This window comes from Leptopilina heterotoma, unplaced genomic scaffold (assembly GCF_015476425.1).
Source record: "Leptopilina heterotoma isolate Lh14 unplaced genomic scaffold, ASM1547642v1 Lhet_142, whole genome shotgun sequence".
NCBI lineage: Eukaryota > Metazoa > Arthropoda > Insecta > Hymenoptera > Figitidae > Leptopilina > Leptopilina heterotoma.
This window is the reverse complement of record NW_025110861.1, coordinates 2,143,571-2,169,996: the sequence shown is the minus strand read 5'-3', so window position 1 is coordinate 2,169,996 and position 26,426 is coordinate 2,143,571. Positions and strand designations below refer to the sequence as shown.

At 29.2% G+C, this 26,426-nt stretch overlaps 2 protein-coding genes across 3 annotated transcripts; one reads left to right on the top strand and one right to left on the bottom strand.

Moving 5' to 3' along the window:
• The first annotated feature begins 3,539 nt into the window (after positions 1-3,539).
• Positions 3,540-14,255, top strand: LOC122498185 (putative uncharacterized protein DDB_G0282133). Of its 2 annotated transcripts, XM_043605821.1 has the most exons (3): positions 3,540-3,688; positions 10,533-12,366; positions 12,442-14,255. In XM_043605821.1, exons 1-3 carry the CDS (start codon positions 3,674-3,676, stop codon positions 14,058-14,060), a joined length of 3,468 nt encoding a protein of 1,155 aa, XP_043461756.1. In that variant the 5' UTR covers positions 3,540-3,673; the 3' UTR covers positions 14,061-14,255. The 2 variants fall into 2 exon arrangements, with proteins under 2 accessions (XP_043461756.1, XP_043461755.1); XM_043605820.1 differs by having other exon boundaries at positions 10,533-14,255.
• A 2,090-nt stretch (positions 14,256-16,345) lies between these two features.
• LOC122498133 lies at positions 16,346-18,828 on the bottom strand. Its single transcript, XM_043605733.1, has 2 exons — positions 18,703-18,828; positions 16,346-18,214 (listed from the first exon to the last, which is right to left on the bottom strand). Exons 1-2 carry the CDS (start codon positions 18,712-18,714, stop codon positions 16,745-16,747), a joined length of 1,482 nt encoding a protein of 493 aa, XP_043461668.1. The 5' UTR covers positions 18,715-18,828; the 3' UTR covers positions 16,346-16,744.
• Positions 18,829-26,426: the final 7,598 nt, after the last annotated feature.

Below are 26,426 nucleotides of genomic sequence, written 5' to 3'. Positions count from 1 at the left end.
AAGGCCCCAGATAACCACTGCATAGATAACAATAATTGAGACTAGAGATTTAAATAGTTTTTTTTACAAGTTGTGGCGAACTTCGCGAGACTTGAATATTTTTGAAAATTAAATAAATGAGGATAAGGGTTCGGCTGACGACAGTGGACACAAGGGTTAATGAATGAAATCTTCACGTATCAAAAGATGATTTTACCTATAGTTTGAATTAATTGAGCAATTGCAATATTATTGATAGACGAGACCAATAGATGAGATAGAGAAGATTGAGCGAACTTACCAAATGATGATCATTGAATAGCAGCTGTTGTTCTATAAATGATATTCCTAAGTGATGGAATCAAACACAATAAAAGAAAAATAATTAAAAAGTAAATATTTAATTAACTATAAAGCGCGTTACAACAATGCAAAAGGATGCTTCTCTCTGATGAAAATTTTCACGTAATCGTCATCGTAACCATAAGGCCATTCGTCTTTGGTCCGATGGGTCCGATGACATACGAATTTATGATTCTTTTAACGACCGGTGGTCGCAGTAGCTATTAGGCTAACACCTAGCGCGATAAATTGTGAATTGGGGAAACAATCAGAAAATGGCATGTTTAAAGAAAAGTAAGAAAACGATTTGGATCGTTACAAGGTTCCCAAAATTCTAGGTTCAATCTATTTATCAATGTAATTGTTGATCCTATTTCTAAATTCGCTTTTGACTCGGCGGAATCGTTGGTATTCGAAAATGTGGCCTAACAGCTGAAGCCAGGATTGACTTTTGGTTTCCTCAACTAAGTTGTTTACAATATCCGTTACTGAGTAAACAGATTGAATGTTAATATTGCCCTTTCTATATATCAAGGTATCGGGGATATACGATGTCAATTCCAAGGTTTTAAGTTTGGGTGAAGATAATAAAGAGTTGGCATCATCGATCCATTCGCAGAAGATCTCTATCTAATTTCTTCCACTAACGAATACCCTTCTATCCCCTTGAATTAATCCGGCTACCATTTTCCCTATTGCTATGAGGTCATGTCTGCCCAGATTTCTTTGGGAGTTGGTGGACTCCATCATAACTAAATAGGGAGGATCAAATATGAATCATTACCCTCCCCTAGGCGTTTTGTTTACAAAACTAGGTGCTAGCTATTGTTTACAACAATTTTGTTTGTTTAATTTTTAAAAATTCATCACTGATCTAAAAACTACAATTCTCTAAAGTTGCATCGTTTTCTTACCCCTCAGAATTTTTTTTATTTCAAATTAACTCAAAAAAAAAAAATCTATGGGAGGGTGCTGAGCGTGACTGCTAGCTTTAGCCAGCTCATTATTTTATACTAAACATTAACATTAACGTCTAAAATGTAAATATATAAAATAAACGTAAGATTTGATTATCATTAACAATTTTTTCTTGCTTTTATGAATAATTGCATAAAATAGAGTTAAGAGATTTGATTTATGAAGTGAATATTTTTCATAAACCCAATTTTTTCTGAGCTCTTTAATAATTTATAAATTATTAATTAATACTGTTTTACTGTAGATACATGAAGAGCTTCAAAGAAAAGTTGATACAGAGTGATTGATAACTTGTTCCACCTTTAATAAATGAATAACTTAATATTGTTTGGATGTTTTTGTATTTTTTATTAAGTGTAATTATATTTCTTTATGTTTTTTTTATCTTATATTGTTTTTAACTTTTTATGGCATAGTTAATATTTACCCTTAACTTACCTTTTTACCATGCACCCCTCAAAATATCACCACCCTTTTTTGTCTCGGTACTACGTTTATGACAGGCTATTACTCATTTACAGAATTGCATTCGAATTCCTTGCAGCGGTCAGAAAGTTCTTAAACTACTTACCTCCTTAATATGAAATTCCTTCCAGTGGTTAATTTAGGCAGCGCTTTAGTTAAATTCCTTCCTGTGGTAAGTTTGGTAGGAAATCTCATTGTTTGTCTAAATTAAATTATTTAATTATTTCTTTTTTATTATTTAATTTTTATTTAATTATTTTTAATTTTTTATATTAAAAACAGTTTTAAATTTAGTATTTTCTCAAGATTAAAAATATCTAAGTGGAAACAAAATTAGTTTTTTTGAACCCTTTCGTGACCCCGGGAAACCCAGACAGTAGATTTTATTGCAATTTGTTACTCGGGAGTTTTCAGGGTCTCTGATAACGAATCTAAAGTCAGATTTAAAAAAATTTTCAAATTCAAAATGTCGGGTTCAATATGGCGGACTTTTTTTTAAAAATGGCTCAAATTTGCATAAAATGTGTTACTCGGGGGCCTCGGGGGTTTTCAGGGTCACTGATTACGAATCTGAAGTCAGATTTTCGAAACTTAAAATGACAACCCTGAAGAAGCCCGATTAACAAGTTTCAAGCGAATATGATCAATTTTGAAAAAAAATGTCCACTAACTTAAATTTTTCAAATCTGACTTCGAATTCGTAATAAACGATCCCAAAAACATAGGAAAACAAACTGTTGTTAAAAATTATTTACTAAATGTTAATGTAATAAATAGTATGTTATATATAAGGGTTTTTATTAAAAACAGTCAATGTTCATTCTATTGTTTAATAAAAATATTACTACTTTTTGTAATTTATTATTTCTTTAATTGTAGCAGCGTCCATTCGGAATAGAATGAAATTTACCGCAAATTAATTGGTTGACTTTTATAAGAATTACATAAAATTTTCAAAGTGGGACATATATGTCCCGGAGGCACGAAAGGGACATTTTAAATAAAAAAATTGTTGCTGATAAAATTCGTTCTCGGTAATAGTTTGAAGTTTAAATCTTTGACAAAGTCAAGTGTAATCAGAATCCTGTGGTGGTTAACAACCATTCTATTTAAATGCTAAATATTTTTAAAATCTCTTAAATTTCGCCTAAACATTAGTTTAGGATTTCTAAAAGATCCTTTTTTTATTATCTCAGATAGGAATTGTCGAAATCTTTATAGAAATTTACAGGGATCATGAAATACGAATCCACTTGTATTTCAATTGAAGAATTTTCATCAGAGTAGTTGGTTGCCTCTTTTTGATTTTAATAGATTGAGCCGTCAAGGTCTCCGCATTGATGCGAGGCAAGATCTGAATTATATGGCTATGAAGAAGAAAGCGAAATGGATACGTGTATATGTAATTTATCACCAATCATTATAACTGTCTTTTTATTTTTTATTTTGATATATATTTTCTCTCTAGTAAAACCATTTTTTAACAAGGTGTGACGAGAAAAGTTTTCTCGTTATGACATATAAGAAGAGTTCGTTGCGGACAATTTTTTGCTGTTTTAGTTAGTTTCATAGTCGTTGATTAATATAATAATGATTATCCCCTGTATCCTTTAAGTAAAAAAAAAGAAAAGACTTTTTCTACCTGTGGTCGCGTGTAGTAAATGAAAGTATCCTGGCTCTTGCAAATTATAGAATAATATTTAGAACGATATTTTTCACTTGGTTGCTAGAGTGTATAAAGAAAATTGCGTATCTTCTATGTGGCTCAGTTCTCGTGTAGAGGTTTAACTCGATAGATACTTTAGAGAAGTTGGGAAAAATCACAGTGATTCAGGTCAATGTGGAATAAAAATTCGATGTGATCAAAAGAAATAAAGGATTAAACATCAGGAGTGATTTTTTGAAAACAATGTTTTTTTATCTTGTAAGTAATAATATCTGCAAATTTAGTATGATTTTCAAATCGAACAAAATTAAGTGGCGCTTTTTGTGAAAGTGATATATGCAGTGAATGCAATGGATTAAAGCTTCTGTACAAAAGCTCGAAATGATAGTTTTAAAATACATGGGATGTATGAAAAGTGCTTCAATTAAATGTTGTATTATTAGAAAAATTATGTGTAAAAAAGCATTTGTTATGGTATTACAAGAAAAATAATTTCTGTTATACTTTTCCGCTGATAAGTTGTACTCCCTTAAATCTGTTTAATTTGGGTGCGTAGCATTTTTGTATTTCATTAATTCACTAAGCCTTCTGATAGAAAACATTTTCAAGTATTTATTTACACACTAGAAGAGAAAATACCCTTGAAGTGAACATTATTAATTGTTTATTTTTCAAACTCAATTCAAGCGGAAGACAACCCATATTTTAATCAAATAGATAAACTGTACCTTAAGAAAAGATTAGAAAGGAAAAATGTTTTATTATTCTAAGTTATAATTCTCACTAATTTTTCTTTATTTATTTATTTATTTATTAATTTATTATTACATTTGCTTGATTATTATCCTTAGAATAATAGATAAGAATTAACAAATTTAGTAGAAGATAATAAAAAACAACAAAAGCTGAATTACAAAACAATTATTGCAGCAAATTCCTTTCATTTAGTTACAAAGCAACAAGTTTTCGAATCAAATCAAAATTATATACATAATAATTAAATTGAAAGACAAAACCGAATTGTAAATTCATTCATAAAATCTTATTACTATGATTTGAAAATAAGATCTTATCTCTTGATATAGTTTGACGCGTGCCACATTGTAACCAAGTGGTTCAGTTTGGAAACAATGTCCCTTTAAATTCAGACAAGAACATTCTTCCCATTCTTCCTATTCATATCACTTGTATGGTATGTACGTGAATGAAAATTGCAGACAATTAGATAAATTCTCACGTTCCTTCACTTATTAGCTTCTCAGAGCCGTATAAATGGATTTTAATTATTCTTTAATAATTATTTACTATTACTTTACTATTTTTATTGTACAAAAATTAATTATTTAAATTAAACGACATGCGAAGAAAATGTATTTTGAAATTAAAGATTTAAAATTAGTACCTTTTTTAGAATCCTAGACCCGGTAGGATAAATAGTTTTTGCAAAATTTCATTTGTTAACTTAAAAAATGGTTTCTTGAGCCTTTCGTCCCCCCGGGACATCATGTGTCCCACTTTGAAACATTTATGCTATTCTTATAAAAGTGAACCAATTAATTTACGGTAAATTTCTTTCTATTCCGAACGGACGCAGCTACAATTAACAAAATAATAAATTACGTAGTACGATTATAATTATTATAAACAATAGGTAAAATATTTATAAGAAAATAGCGAAATCTAATATTTTTAAATTTCCTCAAATTCGGTTAAAACTTCCTATTCAGGGGTTTTCGGGGTCGCTGATTACGAATCTTCAAGAATTCGCCTGATTAATTCGAAGCCATAAAAAAGAAGATTACGAATCTAAAGTCAGATTTTCAAAATTCAAAATGGTGGATATTTTTTTTAAACCTGCTCAAATTCGTTTGAAACTTGTTATTCGGGGGTTTTCTGGGTCACCATTTTGAATTTTTTTAAATCTGACTTCAGATTCGTAATCAGCGACCCCAAAAACCCCCAAGTAATAAGTTTTATGTAAATTTGAGCAATATTGAAAAAAATGTCCGCCATATTGGATCCGCCATTTTGAATTTTCAAAATTTTGAAAATCTGACTTCCAATCGCCAGGTTTCTCGGGGGCACGAATGTGTTAAAATGTGATTTCTAAATTTTTGTCCCAATGAAAATGAATGATTTTGTGTCTCATTCTCTTTATGAAAAACCTCATTTGATAAAACAATGGATTTTTGCAAAACAAAAATTGTTTCTTGAAAAGCGGGTAATCTGATACTAATGAACAATTAAATACAGCAGTAACAATTTTAACTTTAATAATTTGAGATATAACTGTCATTCGATTATAGTTACATTTTCCTGTAAATTTTAAAAAAGTTATTTTTTCTGATGTCGAAAAGTAGAGGACAATCGTTTTGATAATAAAAGTGTAAACGAAAGACAATTTGACGTTTCAAGTTGATTAAGGCAGCAGAGTGGCGGAAAATTGGTTAAGTAATTTTCTCGAGACAGAAATGAATATTAAACCTTTAAATTCGTAAGAGTTTGCGAAACTTTCGATATTTCTTTTTTTCTAAATGTAATTACATTTTCTCATGACTTCAAATTGTATAATTAGTTTTTTTTAAATGAAATTATCATTAATATTATTAAAATTAATAATTAAAAAAATTTATTAGTTCACAGAAAGGAAAATTATTTATGTAATTAATATACAATCTTCACTTTTTATTAATTTGCTACCTATATGAATAAATTATTCTAAGAAGCAAATAAGTTCAAGAACGTGGGAATCACCTTGTCTGTGAATGTTATTGTTAGGTAATTTGCACTCATATCCCATGAAAATAGTATAAATGGAAAGAATGCTTTTGTTTAAATTTAAATGTACATTGTTTTCAAATTTAACGGTTTTCTTACAATAAGGCACGCGTCGAACTATATCATCAGACAAGATCTTGATTTTAAGATATGGTAGTAATTCTTCTTCTAATTTGGATAAATGCTTATCTATTGATTTTAAGATATGGTAGTAATTCTTCTTGTAATTTGGATAATTGTTTATCTATCGGTTTAAGAATAATAATAAAAGTTTAATAAATAAATCATAGCTTATCTTAAATAATAATTAAAATAATGAATTAACAATTAAGTTTTGCTGACCTTTCTTATTGTAGTTTATTCACTAAATAGATCATCATCAATATAGTTTGATTTGGAATTTTAACAGTTAATTCTATTAAAAACCCAGGTGTAAAAGTTAACGTTAGCTAATATTACTAATGTTAGACTAAGATTAACTAACGTTAACTAACGTTAGATTAACGTTAGACTAATGTTAGACTAATGTTAGACTAATGTTAATTAACGTTATAATCTGATATTAGTGATCAAAAAATGTCGTTAGACTAACGTTAGCCAAATGTTAGTCTAACTTTAGTTAACGTTAGTAGCATTAGCTAACGTCAACTAACGTTAACTTTTCCACCTGGGAAATAAAATATTATTAATTAATAATAAATTGCAAATTTATACAAATCTATTAGATAAATCTCCATTGTACCTATAATTAGTCCGTCTAGTCTTTTATTATTCTTTACAAGAAACTTATTTCTTTAAGAAAATTAATTAAATAATCAACTCGAATGAATTGGTTATTTTCTAATCTAATTAATATTTAGGAGGGAGAGACTTATTTTCTATGTTGGCATTTTGATTGTCTATGGCAATGAAAATGACAGTCATGTATTCTTAATAGTTTTACGATTTTCCTCATTCTTAATACTCCTTAATGATCCAGATAGTGAGGATGAAGACTAATAAATTAGCGATCTTCTTAAACACTTTCGCCAGGGCTTGAGACTTTGTTAAGAAAATATACAATTTATGATCATTAGGTTAAAATTTAAATTATTGTTGATCTCCTAAATAACACAATTTTTGTAATATAATGGTTAATATAATTTATTAGGATTTCTCGTTTTATAGTTAGGGTTGAAAGCTGGTAACGGTAATTATTATAATAATTATTATAATTATTATAATTATTATGGTTATAATGTAGGAAATTATTTGCTGATTAAGAATATAATTATTTACCGACAACCATATCGGAATAATTATCTTAAGAATAACACCTGACTCTAAACCAAAGAGTTCAATTGACGTCTAATAGATGTCACTAATTGCTGATATATAGTCGAAATCTTCCTTAATTATTATGGTTATAATTAGTGTTTATCGTATTATAGTTAGGGTTGAAAGCCGGTAGCGATATCCCTAGACTATAGTCTTCTAAAGTACCTTAATGTTACTTTTCGAAAAATCAAGGGAGTGAAACTTCCGATTAAGCGGTTTTATATTGCCGTCGAATCGCTCTAAAACTTCAAGAACATTCTACGATTTTACACACCCTTTAAATATGTGAGTAATTCTCCTCTATATACTATTGATTGAAAAATTCTTGAGTCTCCCCATCTGTGAATTAAAGTGCGGTTTCCTCGCTTCGCGTGGCTATATCCTCATTTCTTCCGGAAATTCAAGGCACGTCTAATTGTCGTGGCCAATTCCGTTTAAATTTCAAGTCTAATTATAAAGATACAATGATTTCTTTCTCTCTCATAATCTAACGTCTCCCAAGAACAATGATATTGTATAGCTATCAATTACTTTTCTCTGTTATAAAATTAGAGCTTTTTAATTTTAATGAATTCTTTAAATAATTAAGTTATAACAAAAGTTTTGCGCAGTTATATTTTTGTTAATTAAACCGATGGATCGTAAAAGAGCATATAGCCCATTTGAATTACTTTGGTTATATGCTCTTCTACGATCAGTTAGTTCAATTTTTGACTTTAATGTCATTTTGTGTGTAAATTTAATTTATTGTTGTAAAAGTTTTATTTTAATTAAAAATTATTCAATTAATTCAATTATTTCAATTAATTCTTATTAACTAAATTCAGTGGCGTGAAAAGGTCCATTTAATAAAAATAAACAAAATTAAGAAAAACACTTGAAAAAATCTTAAAATTTTCAAAAATGTACCTTCTACTGAAAGCTTTCCTTGAGTTTCTCATTTATATGCGCTTTAAGGTTTTTATGGCTTTAAACTTGTTGCTCGCAGGTTTTTTGGATTACTTATTACAAATCTTGTAGCTGATTATTAAAATTAAAAATGGTGGATGAATTTTTAAAAAAGTTGATCCTATTCGCTTGATACTCTTTGCCCAATAATTTTTGGTGCGTCACTGATTACGAATCTTTCATCAGATTTTTAAAATTTAATATGGCGAATCCAATAAGACCTTAAAAGATGCAGTTTTTTTTCCTAATTTTGCATTTTATTAACCTAGGTAAAAAATAGTGGATTGTGCAACTAGTAAAGAAGCGGGGGAGGAATGTGACAAAATATATCTCGGTCAAAGATCGAGAAAGAGAGAGTAACGTCATATGATTTACTTTCGCTACTCTGTTGAGAAAAGTTCTACTTTCGCCACGCTTTTTTAAAAAAAATGAAAAGTATCTTACTTTTTAAAAAAATTTAATGCTCAAAATCATCATAGTAAAAATGATTTAATAAGATAATATAAATAATAAAACAATAAGCTTAATAAAAATTCATTATTTTCGATAAAATTATAAAATTGAAATTCACAGACTAAAAGAATAGAATAAAAATGTTAATGCTACAATAAAGAAATTAAAGTAATTACTCTTTTCATTAAAATTTTTAATTCAGAATAGTAACACTTACATATTCGTGCACCAGTAATAAAACGAAAGTTTATATAGTAATTTATTACTAAAGTGCAGAAAGTTGTATTCAATACATTAGAATTATTTATCGCCTTTTCAATTTACTGTTTGTACTCTATAAGAATTTATCTATTGTTTTGTGCCCTTTTTTAATACAGTATAGTGTTGTAAATAATAAATTTTAGAAATATTTTTAATGGAAATAGAAAATTTCCTATGGGAATGTGTAAAGTGAAACTTTAATCTATTTTTAGTTTAATAAAAGGAAGCTCGTGAATCAGTGTGGAACTTCATGAAGTTTTGGTCCCATGCACATTCAGTTCTTATTTGTATGACATGCGTGCTTGCTTACATTTTACTTTTCCATTTTTCATTTCTCTTCTAGGTCATACCCTTGACTTTCAAATGCAATTATGAATTATTATTCTTCAAAATTCAATGCAATGTTATTAGGGATGTATAAATGCTTTTTTAATAAGATTATTTATACAAAATATAAACATTAATTGTTTCCTTTGATTCATCAAATTTTTTTCTAAGAACATTAAATTGTATATTAAACTTAATTAATTGTAAATATGATAATTAATACGTTGACATGGTATTAGTCAAGAAGTAATTTTTATAAAATAAATTAATAAATAGTAACATTTAGAAAATAATATTAATTAAATAATAAATGAAAGATATTACAATGATAATGTAGAACAAGCTAAATACACTTTTAAATGTTAATTTTTTAACTTTCTGTCTAATATTTAACATAAAAATATAAATGCTCTGTCAACTTTTGGCTTAAACATTATTATCTCAAATGTGGACGATTTTATATTCACATAATCTTTACTCAGCTTTGCAACTGAATATTTCGAGGTTTGCCCTTTAACTTTTAATACACTTTGAGTAAATTCTCGGTACTGTGTGCCTGTGTGGGATGTCCACCGTATTGGATCTACCAATTTGAATTTAAAATTTCGTAATTAGATTCGCAATCAGCGATGCAAAAAACATGCAGACACCAAATTTTATAAAAAAAATCAACAACTTTTAAAAAGATGCTTCGTGTTCTATTTAGAGTTGTTTTTATCTGTAAAAACAGGAAATGAATTGATCTAGCAAAACTGCCACACATGGTTATTCATTTTTTTGGTCCTTCATTATGAAAATGCTTCACTCATGTACCTATGTGTTTAAAATTGTGTCAGATAGTTTTACATATAAAATATGAATATTTTTGGGAAATTGCACAAATCAAATAACACCGGCACACTTTTGCGAAAATTGCTACAGTAAATTTATATATGCATACAAGTTTACCATAACATTTAAAAAAAAAAATTGTAAATATACTTGCAAATTTAAAAGCTAAATTAAAATTCTTTTTTAGACAATTTCTTTACTGCTGAACTGGTCATGTGTGAAAGGAATTGAAGAGCAGAAGCAGAATGTTATTCCAAATCAGATTGCTCACCCTTCCAAACGAGAAATCGAGAAATTACTTTACGATAATCAGACATACAATTTAAATCAAACGACAGCCAAAAGAGTAACTGTACATTATGAGAATTCAAATGGATTCATGCCAATTATCGTCTTGGATAATCATGCAGAAAATGACAAGATAACATCCAAAGAAAATCAAAAGGAAAATGAAAGCGTCTTGGAAAATAATCCAGCTTATTCAATGGAAGCAAGAACGTTTTTAAATTTGCCCAAATTGGGCACTAATCGCAAACTTTTTGAATTAAGCAACAGAAGAAATGATTTGGAATTATTGAAAGTCGACAGCAATACACCTGAAGTTGCGACATATGAAGAATTTCACGATAACAAAAATCAAGAGTCGTTGGATATGGAAAAGAAGAAGGATTCAAGAGCAAGAAATAAATATCGATCTAAAGAGGTACAAAATGAAAAAAAATATGATAGGCACAGTGCAAATTCACACAACCATAATTTCCAGTCAAGTTCTTACAACACTAATCAGTTAAAGTCTAATTTTGGTGTAGAGAGAGTGAATTACCCTCAACATCAACAGGACGCATCAGGTTATAATCTTCAACGAAATGTTGCTTCAAAAGCGAAACTAGTGTCGGGGACAAATTTTAATACCAGACTATCTTCGGGAAACGAAAAGAAATCTAAAAACGAGTACTTTCAATTACATGCAAATCATAACAATGAGTGGAAGACCACGAAACCCATAATAGATGTTGATGACGATGAAGTGGATGACTACAGTCTTGGGATAAAACATGGATCTCAAAGATCCACTGTACCTCCCTCTTTGTCACAACAAATTTCATCTAATCCTTCAGTTTTATCAAATTTTCCATCAAAAACCTACGGTCAAGAAGGTGGATCTGACAATACCAGTCGTCATTACGAACGGTCAGAAGATTCTCAAGGAAGTTCTGATGAAAGCCTAGATTATATGGATATTTCGGAGAAACCTAGAAAGGTTCACAAGAGTAGAAGACGACCACAGCCTCTTGAGTTATCAAGAAAACTACCAAAAGAACATCAATATTTACAGGAAACTGATGATAAGAAACGACACAATCTAGTAAGAGCCAAGCAACGGCATCGTCAGCGCAACAAGCAGAATCACATGGATGATGATGGTCGTTATCAGGACGAGAGTCACGAAGAGAAACTCAACAATTCAGAAGCTGATAATGTGAATCAAAACTTAAACACAAATTCTTGGAATCCACTAGGATCATCTAACAATGATAATATACAATCAAATGGATTTCATGTAAATCAAATAGAAAAGCCTAAAATACTGTTTCCTGTAAATGTAAATTTAGTACCATTTACCCATCTCGATCAACAAAATGCAATGATCCAAAATCTAGGAGCCGGTATGTCCATTGTCAGCACAGCTACTCCTTACGCTACTACGCCTCAAAATTTAATCTCAAAAAATAGACAAACTTCCAATCAGGTACCGGACATCATTGTCGGTTTAAGCAGCATGCAAAATCCCGTTTCCGTTCTTTTACCACACGATCAAAATCCTACAGCTAGAAGTGCTTCCAGCTCAACTCCAAGATCCATCTTCGCTTCTGCTTCCACATTAGCTCCAACTCATCAACAAATAGCATTGAATCATCTTCCAATAAATCACTTTTTGGTACCCCAACCATCTCTCCAATCTACGTCAAACATTCTTCAAGACAATTCTGCCATTCAAATTCATCCTCATGGAATTCAAGGTCAGAATATAGTTTCCTTACAAAACATTCCTATTATTTCAAGTACTACTCCTATAAGTTCGAAATTTTCCACAGATGGACAATATTTAGCAACAGCTAATATAGCTGTTGGCAATGATGCTCAAAAATCAAATCAAAAAGCAATTTTTCAAACTCAAATGGTTCCGGTTTTATTGAATCAACAAAAATCGCAGGATTCGTTTGTTGTAGCAAGACCAAAAGATGGTGATCAAATTCAAAAAGCAACTAACGATGCTTTTCTGAGTTCTATGAAGGATCTACAAATGCAGATTCAAAGGAATCAATTGTCAAACTCTTATCAAAATACTGACAGTATTGGAAGTGCGAGCAACAATATTAATTCTTTTGCTGAAATGCCATTTAGCATTATGAGAACTCAAATGCCTGTTCTAGGCTCGAAGAATGTGGAAATCATCAATTCTAATGGGTTCAGTCCTATTAAACCCAACCTCCTTGATTTTGCAATAATAAATCCGGTGACGCCGATTAATCAATTCACTGCAATGTATACGACGCCTGTTCCAGTTATGAGTACTACAAGATACATAAATAATAGACCATCCATTTCTTCAGACAGTATTAATCTCAGCAACTACGTAGGTTCATTGACCGAGTACGGCGCCAAAACACCATCAAGTAGTTCCTACAACTTTCCTCCCGCTGAAGACAGTGCCAAGAGTGCATCACAAAAAAGTTCACGAACCTCCACCAAGGCAAACCTAAAATCTGAAATAGCAAAGTACGCCGAAGAAGTAGTAAGACAATCATTCAAATCAATGTACGATTCCCAAAAATTAAACAACGATCTTCGAGTTCCTGAGAACATTAGTATTGTCGATTCTTCAGAGTTGGCGAAATTGAGAAACGAATTACTTCGACTAAGACCAACGGGCTCAGTTTCCAAATCACCAACTGATGTTCTGGAAGCTCATCAAACAGAGAATAAACTACGAACATCAAATTCCAGACCTACGAAAAATAATTCCCAAAAACCAGCATTTTCTCTTGAGCAGATTGAACATATTTTAAAAGACGTTACAAGTCCGGACTATTACTCAAAACCAGACTCCAACGATGGATATAATTTCAAAATAAACGATTATCTCACACCACCAAAACCCAGTTCATTTCACGATAAACCATCAAAGAAACGCCCTCCAGGACCAAAACCTCCAGGATATTCCAGATCTCGGTCCCGTAAACCCTCTGGACTATATTCTAAAATGCATGGAATAGAAACAGCTGCATCGAATAATTACGAATTTGGTTTTGATTCACCTCGATACAGGAATGGACCTCCATTCGATCACGAATATCATGAAACTCGATCAGGACGACATGGACGCTCGAAATATCGCAAGAAAAATAGGGCTTTTAACAGTTATTCGACATTTAGTCCACCCTTGAAGGAAAGTGAGAGAAAATTGTTAGCGAAAGATTTCTATGACATTAATAATCCCAAATTTCATAATTTCCTTGGATTATTGATGAAGAATAATAGATTGCCCAATGGAATTCCACAACCTTATTCAAGTAACAAAGAAGATGAACATTTCGTAAAAATTTTAGAAATTGAAAAACAACGACTTGAAAATAAATTTTATAATGATGCTTTGCAGGGATTACAGAAAAAATTAGATGAATCGAGATTAGTCCAGAAAAGTACCAAATAAAAGAATCAAGTTTAGAAACTAAGGAAATACGTAGTCGATGTAATCAATCTGTATAGAAGACGTAACTGAAGTATAATCAATAATATTATATTTATTATTATAAATAATTTTAAACTTTTTCTTACCACAGAATGAAGCTACAAACCATTATTTGTTCAATTAGTTTTAAATATTTTTTAAACTATATAAGTAATGAACTGGACTTTAAATTATAATTATATCGTTTAAATTTTATTACTTCAACATTTTTAAGATACATTTTAGAAATTCTTTTTGTAAGGCTCTTCTCTAAGTGGAAAATATTTTAAAATTTACATAAAAAGTATAAAGCAACAAGATTATTTAAACTAAAAGTAACTTCGTTAACTGCGAAAATTAATTGTATTTTAATTAAAATTTATAAAGAGTGGAAATGTACGAATTATACATTTTTATTGAATCGTGTTAATTTTAATCTAAACTTTACAGCAACATTGACAATATAACCTCAATATTGTGAAACTTGCAGCATTATTGTTAGCATATTGTTAATGTTACTGCAAGTTTAGATGCTCTGGGGGTAGGAAATTGGTTTTACGTAATTTATTTGTTTATTGGAATACCTACGAGTATTTACTGTACATCTTTTAAACAATTTAATTAGAATATAAAACGTTATTTTTATTTTCAAAATTTATTGCAGTATGTTGTCGTGGTAAAATAGTATTTTTCTTACAAACTAAATGTAAATTTCGTAAAATATCTATTTGCACATTTCTATTAATGAAATTAATAGTCTTTTTGTTAGCGTTAAAATTAAATTTTAACACTTTTTTTTACAAGTGTTGAGATTAAACATTATTTTTGTACCTGCATACGTAACTTAATGAATGTATTGTTGTATGACTGCGAGTAAATATTAAAAACAACCGACATGTGAGAGGTCATGTGAATTTGCTATTGTACTTAGAAATTCATGAATGGCATTTGTTATATTCATTTATAAATTCTGTTTGGAATTGTCGTAATATTGAGAATAAAAGATATTTTGAAATGTGAATTCATTACAACTATGTTGCACTTTTTTCTTGTACACGTCATGATAGATTATTTGTCAAATGTCTACAAAAATAAATTTCTCCAATCCATTCCAATTTTTTTATGTGTTATTCTATAGGTAAGTAATTTATGAACAAAATATTTTTTAATTGTTTTAAGAAATTGGCAATATCAACGAAGGTATAATAGTTTTGAACATTTTTATAACACTTTTTTTGTTTTAACACATGATTGAAAAAAACCTGTACAGTCAAGGTTGGCCCACCATTAAATATGAATTTAACAGACACTTTTTAAATAAATATACAAATAAACATTGGCATACACACATTTTGCCAAAGATATTAGAAAAATAATATTAAATCCTATAAATTTTGTTTATTATTTCGTTAAGTTAGTTTGAACAGCTACACGTTACTTTTTTGTAACAGTAATGTATTATTTTTTTGTTTTATTTATTTGTAACCCTTTACAAGTTGTAAACAATAGAGGATAAATTTTTCGTAACGCTGAAAATGTTATTTTATTTTTTAACGGTAATGCCCTTTGAGTTTCAAACATGGGCCGACCTTGACTAGAAGGGCCAACCTTGACTAAATTTTTTTCATTTTAAAATCTTCATCACTTTTTCATTTTAAAACTAATCAATTTAACCTGTTCAGCAAAAAAAAATTATAAACATAAGTCAAAAAGTGGACCGACCTTGACTATAATATTAAAATGATTTTATATTTAACAAAAAAAAAATTAACAAAGATGGGAATAAAACCTTAAACCTTGTTTGCACAGGAGTCAAGTATCTTACCATACTATTCATTCCTGTTTAAAATGTTCGGACAAATAAAATAAATAATGGTTAAAGATGCTATTACAAAATCGCATCTTGAATTTTCGATTTCTAAAGTTTTATTTTCTCAATGGGAAATAAAACATTTTATTTATTCTCAAAAAAATAATACACTTTTTTATACAAAAAATATTATACATTATACACTCCAATAATGTCTTATCTTACGTTTATAAAATTCCACAGTTCATTTTCGTTTATTTATACAAAATTATTTATAAATTACATGTTTAATTATTATTAAATAAGGTAAGTCATATTTGTTAATACACTCTAAGATGCTAATAAAAAATTACTATATGTATAGTTAGATCTATCTATTTTTTCGTCAAAGGTAAGTTCACAATTTTTTATATATGTGGACCTACCATTTTCATTTCGCTTATTTGCTCGTCAATTTATAATAAAACTTAACAACAGTTTTTTACATTATTCAACAATTTACATACTTTTCAAGAAATAAGTTTCTTCAACTAAGAAAATTTTCTTACTTGAAAATAAAAACAAACACTTATCTACAAATTTTGAAATTTTTAATTAATAACGGTAATTTTGTAAGAATTAAATTTTTTTTAATTTCAAGGTAAGTACTTTAAAATATATTTTTATCCAAGTTTCATAATTACCTGCGTATCACAATAAGTACTGCAGACGCATATTTTTAATTTAGCTGACAATATCAAACATTAGCATATCAACAAAAAATATTAACAAAATCATCAACATATTAACAAAATTTAATTAACATGAATTAACAAAATAACAAAATTTAATTAGCATTAATTAACAAAATTTAATTTTACCCTCTTTTATTATCTTTCTTATTACTGAAATTTATACTAACATTATCCAATTCTTTTTGCTGGGACGATGTGGTCGGCGGAGTTGGCTGATAACTCGAGTACTCAAAACTTGAAGTTTGAGGTGTTTGTGTGGGTAAATTTTTACTTTTAAAACTTGCTCTCTGCTCCTGGTTCGATGATGCTTGATAATTTTGATCTACCTGCGACGGTTGAGACTCATAGTCACCATAATCAGGAGAAGGAATGGAACTTGGATTTCGGCTACTCTTCAGGGGTGTAAGAAAAAGTCCCGGTGCTTTTGGATACTGTGAATCGGGAAATCTTGGATTCTTTGTGATTAGTTGTGTTGTTGGTGTCAATCCACTGCCAAGTTGATTCGTAGGTTTATTAATTATCGAAGGATTTATCACGTAGGAAAATCCAGTTTTAGGACCCGAAGTATAACCATCATTATTTCTTATGTTCTGATTAGGAGAAGTGCTTGTTTCATAGATTGGATACTGAGCTTGGCTCACTTGTTGAGCAACACTCTGTGCAAGTAACTTGATCAGCGTTTTACGCATAAGTTGTTCCAATTGTTGAGATTTGATTTCAGAGTCAGAGTCGAAATCCAAATTGGCAGATTGGTTTGGAATACCGTTTAGCCTTTCGGCATAATTTGATTTAAAGGAACTTGATCCTTTATAGGTGGATGACTGACCATCTAAATCCTTACTGTTTGATGACAGGAAATTTCCTCCGTCTCTAAATTGGGTATCATCATTATCATCCTTATATCTTCCTTTGGACTTTTTTCCCTTTCGGTCATCATCGTCGTCATCGTCGTCCTTCTTGTTTGGATAGTTAGCACCCGGTGTTAAAAATGGATATTGATTGTAAAAATTAGGAAACTGACCTGGAGGAGAATAAAAATTGGGGAAATTACTTGCTGGAAATGAGCCAGGTGGAAGCTGTGGAACTTGTGAATTTTGAAAAGCGTTACCGAAATTGTTTAAGGGATTAAATGGAATACCTCCAAAAGGATTTGCACCAAAAGCAGTGGAACCGAAGGGAGAGGCACCAAAAGGAGAGGAACCAAAAGGAGGGGAACCAAAAGGAGAGGAACCAAAAGAATTGGCGCCTAAGGAACTTGAAGGAAAGAGAGAAGAATATGAAGATGGTAAAGGTGGTGAAGGTGGTGAAGGTGGTGAAGAAGCAGGTGTTTTTGAAAATGCATTATAGGGGGAATAATAAGAATCCTTTCCAGAATAATTATTCAAGGGATAGGATGAAGCATCTCGTGGATCTTGTTTTGGACTATAAGTATCTTGTGTTTCTGGAGTTGCGATATTTCTTTCTGCTCCTCGTTTCATCAACTTGGGACTGTATGGAAACGTTGGATATATTGGCATAAACGGTTCACTGTTCAAGTCCCGAGGACGATGGTAATTCTGAGCTAAAATTGATGTTGACAGCAGAAGGAGAATCTGGAAAAAGACATTAATGAAAACCTTTTAGTAAGTAAGGTAAGTAATTTAAAAATAAATTTTTTTGTTGATAATAATAGTGAGATGCAAATAGGGATTAAATACAATCAATAAAAGTTAAAACTATTTTAAAACTACTATATAGATAATAGAGTTTATTAAAAATAGTTTTTAAAATAAAATGTTTATATTTAAGTACTTGGTATAAATCTTTAAAAATTAGTAAGCAATAATTTAATTCCATTAATACAGATACAGCTTGAATTTAGGTATAAATAATAAAGAAGAAATTCTACGGATTCACTTTATAAAAATTCCATGAAATTGTTCCAAAGCAGTGTAACCAAAACCTTCTACAAGAGTAGTACCCCAATGGGAAATGATTTTTTAAAATTTTATTTAATAACAAAATTTTTTATTAAACCTCTTGTGCTTTTACGGAATGATTACAGGGCGGATAAATTTTTGTATTAATATTTAATACGCACCAACAGCTCCATGCTGAATAAACAACACTTTGCACCAGAAAATAATAAAAATATTATGACATTGATCACTATATTCAGTAGTTTCTTTAATTTTTTTTTTATCTGTGTTCAATAGCAGTGTTTGGTTGTTAATGATAGATCGGGGGACATTGAATTTCTCCTTTATACCTGACTTCTTGAAAAATCTCGAAACTAGTTTACCTTTTCTCTTGTCTTATATGTTGCAAGAAAACTCCTGGCAGAAATATACACGCCCCTCGTTTAAAAAGATAGTGAAAACAAAGTTCCCGTAACCGGTGCATCTCGCATTAATGAGTAGAGTAGATGAATTGTGTTAATTTAGTAATGATGTGATTATACTATATATAGACACTTTATACTTTGTATTTTTGACACTTTTTTTTTATTCAGATGGAAAAAATTGCCAATTCAAGATATTTTAAAAAATTCTTTTTCGATTATTAAAAAAAGCAACTTAGCAAAATTAATATTAACTTCAGGTACTGATAAAAATGTTTCCATTGTCAGCATAAAAAATATATAAAAATTTTATTTTATATTTGTTCGACCCGTTTCTTAATATTTTTGTAGAAAATTCTCAATTTTCATAAAGAAATAATTTCCATCATTTCTATTTCTTAATATTACAATTGCTCTAATAAAATTCAAAGTGATTTAAAAATAAAGGAAAAAAATGTTTATAAATTGTATTTGTGAATTAAAAATTATAATTGAAAATGAAATCGAAACTTCTTAAATGTTTAGAAAATAAGGGGAACAATTTTACTCAAAAAAAAATATTCTGTTACATTTATTTACGAATTTCTTTAATTGTAAAATTATTCGAAAACAAAAATTCAAAAATTTTAAATTCAAACCTTTTTGAAATTAAACAAATTATAAAAGTATTGTTATAAAACATGAAGACATCGAGAAAAAACAAATTGAAAAAAACAATTGGAAAATAGTTTTCAGGAAAATATAAAAATATTTTACAGCAATTTTATTTCTTCATTCAAATATTCCAATATAAATTTATTCATATATTCAGTTATTTAATAAAAAATAATGCTGCGGAGTTGAAATTGAATTTTTACTCTCGTGCCAATATCTCAACTTTGATTATTAATAAATGCAGTATTTTTCTTTTTTTTATAATACACGAAGTAAAATGGATTATAAGATTCAGATAATACAGGAAGAGATCATATAGTCCGGTAACTGACATAATTACATTTATAATTTGTATACTATTACCATAATGACGGTTAAGTTATTAATTTCGTAATACAATACAGAAAACACTTAATTTGATATTGAGAATACTTAGCCGGACGCAAAGAGAATTTGGCATCTATGATTTTGAACGAAAAATCCAAATTTAAAAATGTTTAGGAATTACCCTCTGGGCACGGAAATGTCTTTGTTCTAGAAAAGAACAAAGACATTTTGTAATTCATTTATGAATTTTAATGACCCTTTAATTATAATCACGTACAAAAAATGACTACAATAAACATTCGAATTTAACTGTTTCAATTATTATTGATTGAAAACAATGGGCGAGATCTTTACCCTTAGATGGACAATAATCAAGGATCGACTCTCGCTTTAGCCCGTTATTGACTGTCAATGAACCGGTTGTACTCAGGAGTTGTTTTCTACAATTTCTTTTCCCTCTGACAAGAAAACCCACCAATGGATACTCATTGTCAATGCTGAGAAACAGTTATATGCTTTGCAATAATTGTTACATCGAGGCTTTAAATTAAAGGATATTTAAATGGCAAAAATGTATAAAGAAAAATTAATTTTGACATAAAAAGTAAAGTTACATAAAGTAACTTTTTAAAATTTTCATCTTTTCGTTCTATTTTTTCATAAATAACTATTACAAAAAACTAATATTACATTTTGAGCTTAATATTTGTTTTAAAGAGTAATTGGAGATTTTTGATTAACACTTCTGTTTATTAAGAATAACAAAATTACCTAGAAGTACTTTCGGAGCGTATTGGATATAGTTTCGCTTGAGGAGCGCACAGTGGGACAAATAGCACTTTTCAGGGACAAAAATCTAGCGCTCTTATTATTTTAACGGATTTTGTTAGTCTTTTTAAATGATCTTGAGTTTCCGGCGAATACAATGCGTCTGCTAATAATTTATTTGAACTAATTATTTATTTAATAACAATGCAGATGAAAATTATTTTCTAACTTATTTGATAGACATCTAAAGTGTCCTAAATTTAAATTTCACTTAAAATTGACATTCAGAGATGTAGTTAAACATAATTGATAAGTTTATACTTACTAGAATGGTAATAAAAAATTTTAATATTGTTATAAACAATATAAACATATTATGATTCGCTGATCACGAATCTGTAGTTTGTTCTTCAAAATTCAAAATGGCGGATCCAATATGGCGGACGACATTTTTAAAAAACGATTGTTACTCGGGGAGTTTTCGTGGTTGTTGATAACGAATTGGCTATTGGTTTTTTAAAATTTAAAAGCGGGGTTTCAAAATATTCCCCTGACATATTGTCAGGGGAATATTTTAAAACCCCGCTTTTAAATTCGAATAATAAGGTTTTATTAATTAAATAGTTTATAAAACATGTTTTAATTTAAAATAAAAAATAATCACAATGTATAATTAATAAGTTTTTACATAAATTTTAATTTAGTAAAAGTTATAGTAATCATTGTAGGCTTAAAAATGTTTTTATGATTTTTTTACAAATAAATGTAATTGCTTTAACAGAAGTTACAAAAATAAAACAAATAAAAACTTTCATTAAATATTCAAATTTCAAAAAAACTTTTTTTATAGCAATGGCAGTTATTAAATTCATTCTATTAACGTTATTTTCTGTACCAGAAAATAAGTCGCGTGATAGGATAGAACTTAGAAATATTTGTTTGTTAATAGGTAATTTAATTAAAATTTTAAAGTACTCAGTATAATTTTTTTTGAAAGATATGTAATAAGTTTATGTATGCTGCAACCGCATTTATAAATGAGGCGTTTGCTAGTACTGTTCAACGTTCATCGTGTCAGCTTAGAGCCCATGAAGCTTGCACAGGGCAATAATACATTTTTCATTTGTAATTACAGTAAAAGCAAATAATTTTCCTTTGTTTATTATTTAAGAGACCCGAAAAGTATTTTATGTATTACAATTTAAAATTTCAATTAAAATTTCATCCTTTTTAATAAAAATCCAAAGAATCCTTTTTTAATGTAAATGTAGTTTTATTTTGCTCCAACATTTTATAATGTAAGTAATTCTATAATATTTCTTATAATTTAAGTGTACAAACATTTGATAAAAATAATATGTACAAACATATTATTTGAAGTAATAAATAATAATGTTTACTCATTAGCCATATAAACCCCTGCGCCTGAGGTTATCCATCACGCCCTGTCCGGGGTGTATTGAATAGCATTGCTACTTCAGAAAAACCATTCTACAGTTAAAAGTAAAAGGAATATCAGAACTTTTTTTTATAAAAAGAAAGCTAAGATACAAGATTCACTTTTCTGTGGGATAAAAATTTAATGAATGTGAAAACAGCGAAATAAACAATAAAGAGTGAAAAGTTAACGCCCCGATCTTCTCTATATATCTTTATTGCTGTGAGATCGTTGACATTTTCCCATGCTATAGTTAGATTAGTAAATTTCTACAATTTTCACCTTGACATCCGATTCTATCGTCGTGGATCTGAATAATTTTTGTGCACAACTCCTGACAGAAATTACACCAATCCTCTACGGTATCTTCGGCAACGCCTACTTCTTGACGAACTACCCGTTGTGGATTGTCAGTCACTTTCACGTGCCCGAAGGAAATTGTTTCCTGTTCTAGGGAAGTTACCAAGAGTCTTATTCCTTATTCGGTCGAAAGTAGTTGAAACGAAAGAAAAAAAGAGGTGAGTTTAAATTGTCCCTCCGGCTCAAAAGACCGGCTGTAGTACATTTCTTGAACTTGTTTTCAAGGTTACAGTCCCATGTCTCTGGGATTCAGTGCTTCGATTATACTAACAAGTATGTATGTATATAAAATAAAGGGAGAGAACATGGAATTGCTTCACTTTCACCTTTTCGATTATTCTCTTGTTAATAGAATCTCTTTTTAATGTGCAGCACTCAACTATTCCTTTTTTGTAATACCGGGCAACAATGACCAATAGATAATGTACTTCCGGTGTTCGTTCGCATATACAATGGAGAAAAGTGCACCTTTCAGGATATCAACATTAACTTCATGAATCAAATGATTTTTATTAAATAATAATTAATAATTCATAATCTTAGAAATTCAATCAAATGTGAATTGATATTTATTGTTCGTTAAAATTAAAAAGGTAAATAATGAACCAATGGATTAGATAAAAGTTACAAAAAATTTAATTTCCGACTGAAAAAAGTTTTCTATTCCGGAAACAAATAAGTGGCTATAGTTAAAGCCGATTTTGTCGAAATGATTCTTTGCTAAATTAGCAATGAGTATTGAATCAACTTCGAGGTTATGTGTCAAAAATCGACAATAGTTGCACTACTCTATTCGTAAAACAAAAAAGAGAATAATTAAATTCTCGAACCACACATCGTTTCGTTTGATGAAACTTGTTTTTTCCCAGGGTTTAATACATATCTTAAGCTTTATAAATATTTAAAAAAAATTATTTTTAATTAAAAATGGCGGAGATATAAGCATTGGCGTGGATCAGTTTTTCTGAAGCGCACTCCTTGATGGTGTACATGATTGGCATTTCAATTTTTGTCTGAATCAAGTAAACAAATATTTTTCTTAAAAAGTGATAAGTTTTGAACAGAGTGTATTTTAATTTTCAAGTCAATCGGTTGAATAGTTTTTGAGTTATCATGTACGCTGCCTCGAAAAATGTGGTTTCGAGAAAAACGCAAAAGAAGAAAAAATGTACTTTAGTGTATTATAACTTGAAATTTTGTCAATTTACTAATTAATCAACAATTCCTGAGTCATAATACTCTTCACCTAGAATGGAAAGAATGTCGTCCGATTCCTTTTATTGAGCTCTTTAATTTTCCGGCCTCCCTTGTCGTCTCCTCCGTTCTCAGGTTGGCGATGGATACTCGGCGTTGGTCAACTTCTTCGCACATTTGCTGTGCATTTGGTCCGATTTTTAAATTTAATATTTTTATTTGCAATAATTAGTTACTGTAGGAATATATCAATTGCTTCCTTACAACAAAAATATTAATAAAGCTTAGAATAGAATTTTTTAAAAGTATTAATAAAGTAACCCTGCAGACTTAAATATGCGTTATTAGTATAAAAATTACCTAAATGTTCAGCTGTTGTTGGTAATCACCTTCAACTAAAATATTAAATAATCGATCGTGAATTAAAAGTTCAAAAATTTTGTGCTTGGAGAATGGCATTTCTCACTTATAGTTTAAAAACATTGATTTGAACGTGAGAGTGAAACAAGTGCTACCAGTAGGAAAAAACTAAGAAAAGTGCTTTCCATAGAAGAGCATCAAAAGATACGACATGCGACGACCTTGTCCATAAAATAATACTAGTTAGCATGGTGACCGGTTACACTCGTTAATTTGCGAATACATTTATGTACATGCTCATGTTTCAATAATCCATGAAAACTAGGACAGGTGCGTCAGAGGAGTAAGCCTCACAATAACATGCACACTTAATGAATTATTATTATCAACGCGTGAGTTGATATTGACAAGTCCAAGAGAAATGACTTCTGAAAAAGAATGAGAAATATTCAACTTTGTTTCACTAAGTCAGCAAAATCTTTATAACTATTAATAATACTGAGTCATGTGTCACTTGCAGAATAAATTCTAAAATACAGTTGTAAGATGTTCTTTTTAATTTGCAGTTTCGGATATAAATATGATTCAAATTTAATATTGCAAAGTTTCTGTTTGATCAATAATAGATCATTTAGTACTACCCATTTATTTCAATGTGCGGTTCTGAAGTAATTAAACCTGCTTCGTTAATTATCAGAAAGGTTCAAAAGAATAAAAAACAATTAGAGAAATACACTCTAATTACAACTGTATTTTGTATAATATCAAATTTACAAATGTTTGTGTGTGAAGTGTTAAAATTCGCGATAAGTGTAATGTAAAAAGGAGTTTAAATTTTTATCCTTTGCTTACAAGTTCAAAAAAGTATCTGACGGTTTTTAGGAAAGATTCTTAAGTGGTAAGGTATAGGGAATGAGAAGGATGTGCCAAATTTGGCAGAGAAGGGATATCAGTTTGCCTAGGATTGGTTACTTATAAGAAAAACCCAAAAAGGCGGAGGTATTGAAATTTCACAAGGTTTGGGTGCATGTGAGAGTAATTATACAATTACGAGTTATTGTTATCCATTTACAATGGTCCTGATCCTAAAAGATAGATGATCCATGCTTGGCCTAATAAACATTTTTATGCCACCTTTTTTCTAAATTACCACTCGACAATTTAGAATAGTGAAATTACGGTTCTTAGAAAAATATAAGTTTTGAAATAATTTTTTCTTAATTTGGAAAAATATGCAATATTAAATGCAATGAATCTGAGAATTTTTTTGGAGTGTTGTAAATTTTGAGTTCTTGTTCGTTGGAATTTCGAGTTTGTTATTTTTGTAAAGGAAATATAAGTTATATTGATAAAGTTATAAAAAGAAAAAATTTAAATAAAATTCAGTTGCAGTAAACTAAAGATATAATTTTAAATTTAAATTAATTTGTTGCGACGTAACAAGATCTTTTACTAGAGTTTGAAAATTTCTTGATTTTGATTTGAACAAAAATCTCTTATATATCTAGTTGAGCTCAAAATTAATAGATATAATTTGATATAATATGGTAAGAGAAAAATACTATGAAGAAGTAAAGTACTCCATATAATCTTATAAAGAAATCAATTAACAAAAGACTTTCCCAAATAAAATAATCTTTTTAGAAAGGAATATTGCTGTCCGGTTTGTCGGGTTATATGACCTTGAAGTAAAAGTGATCTCTTTCTTGTGCATCTATTTCTACTGACGCTAATGACTATTTTTCATTAAACCGGTATTTGAATCATGACTTTCACATGTCTTGAGAAATTTTACGCGTTTTCAATTCATTGAAATTTGTATTTGCATAGTAATCTATTTCTTTTTTTTTATTTCAAAAAACTGGAAGAAAACTCTCGAAAATATCTTTGAAAGACCAAAGTTGCGTCTTGCAATGGTTAAACACAATTTTGTCTTAGAAATTTATAGTTTAACACTTTATAGTTTTTCACTTAATTTAATCAGATCTATTTGCAGGATAATGGACTTTTATCACTTAATGCGCTCTTTTGCATCAATAAAAATGTATTTTAAATAACTTTTTGTATCTTTCACCTAATAAATTTATCAAAGTGCTAATATTAAATTATATTTAGAAATCAGAAAAGAATCGAAAACAGTTTTTTGAATTTACACAATTTAAAAAAAATAATAATTCAGAAGATTTTATTTTTAAATTAAATTTATTTTTGAAGGAAATGGGTAGAAAAATATAACAAGAGAATTTTTTTTATAAATCGATTTTAATCAGAGAACAAGATCACAATTATATACTGTACAACTTATAATAAATTCAACAACAGTCAATTCAACATTAGTCATAAATAAATACAAACTATTCCTATAATAATTTTCTGTAATTTA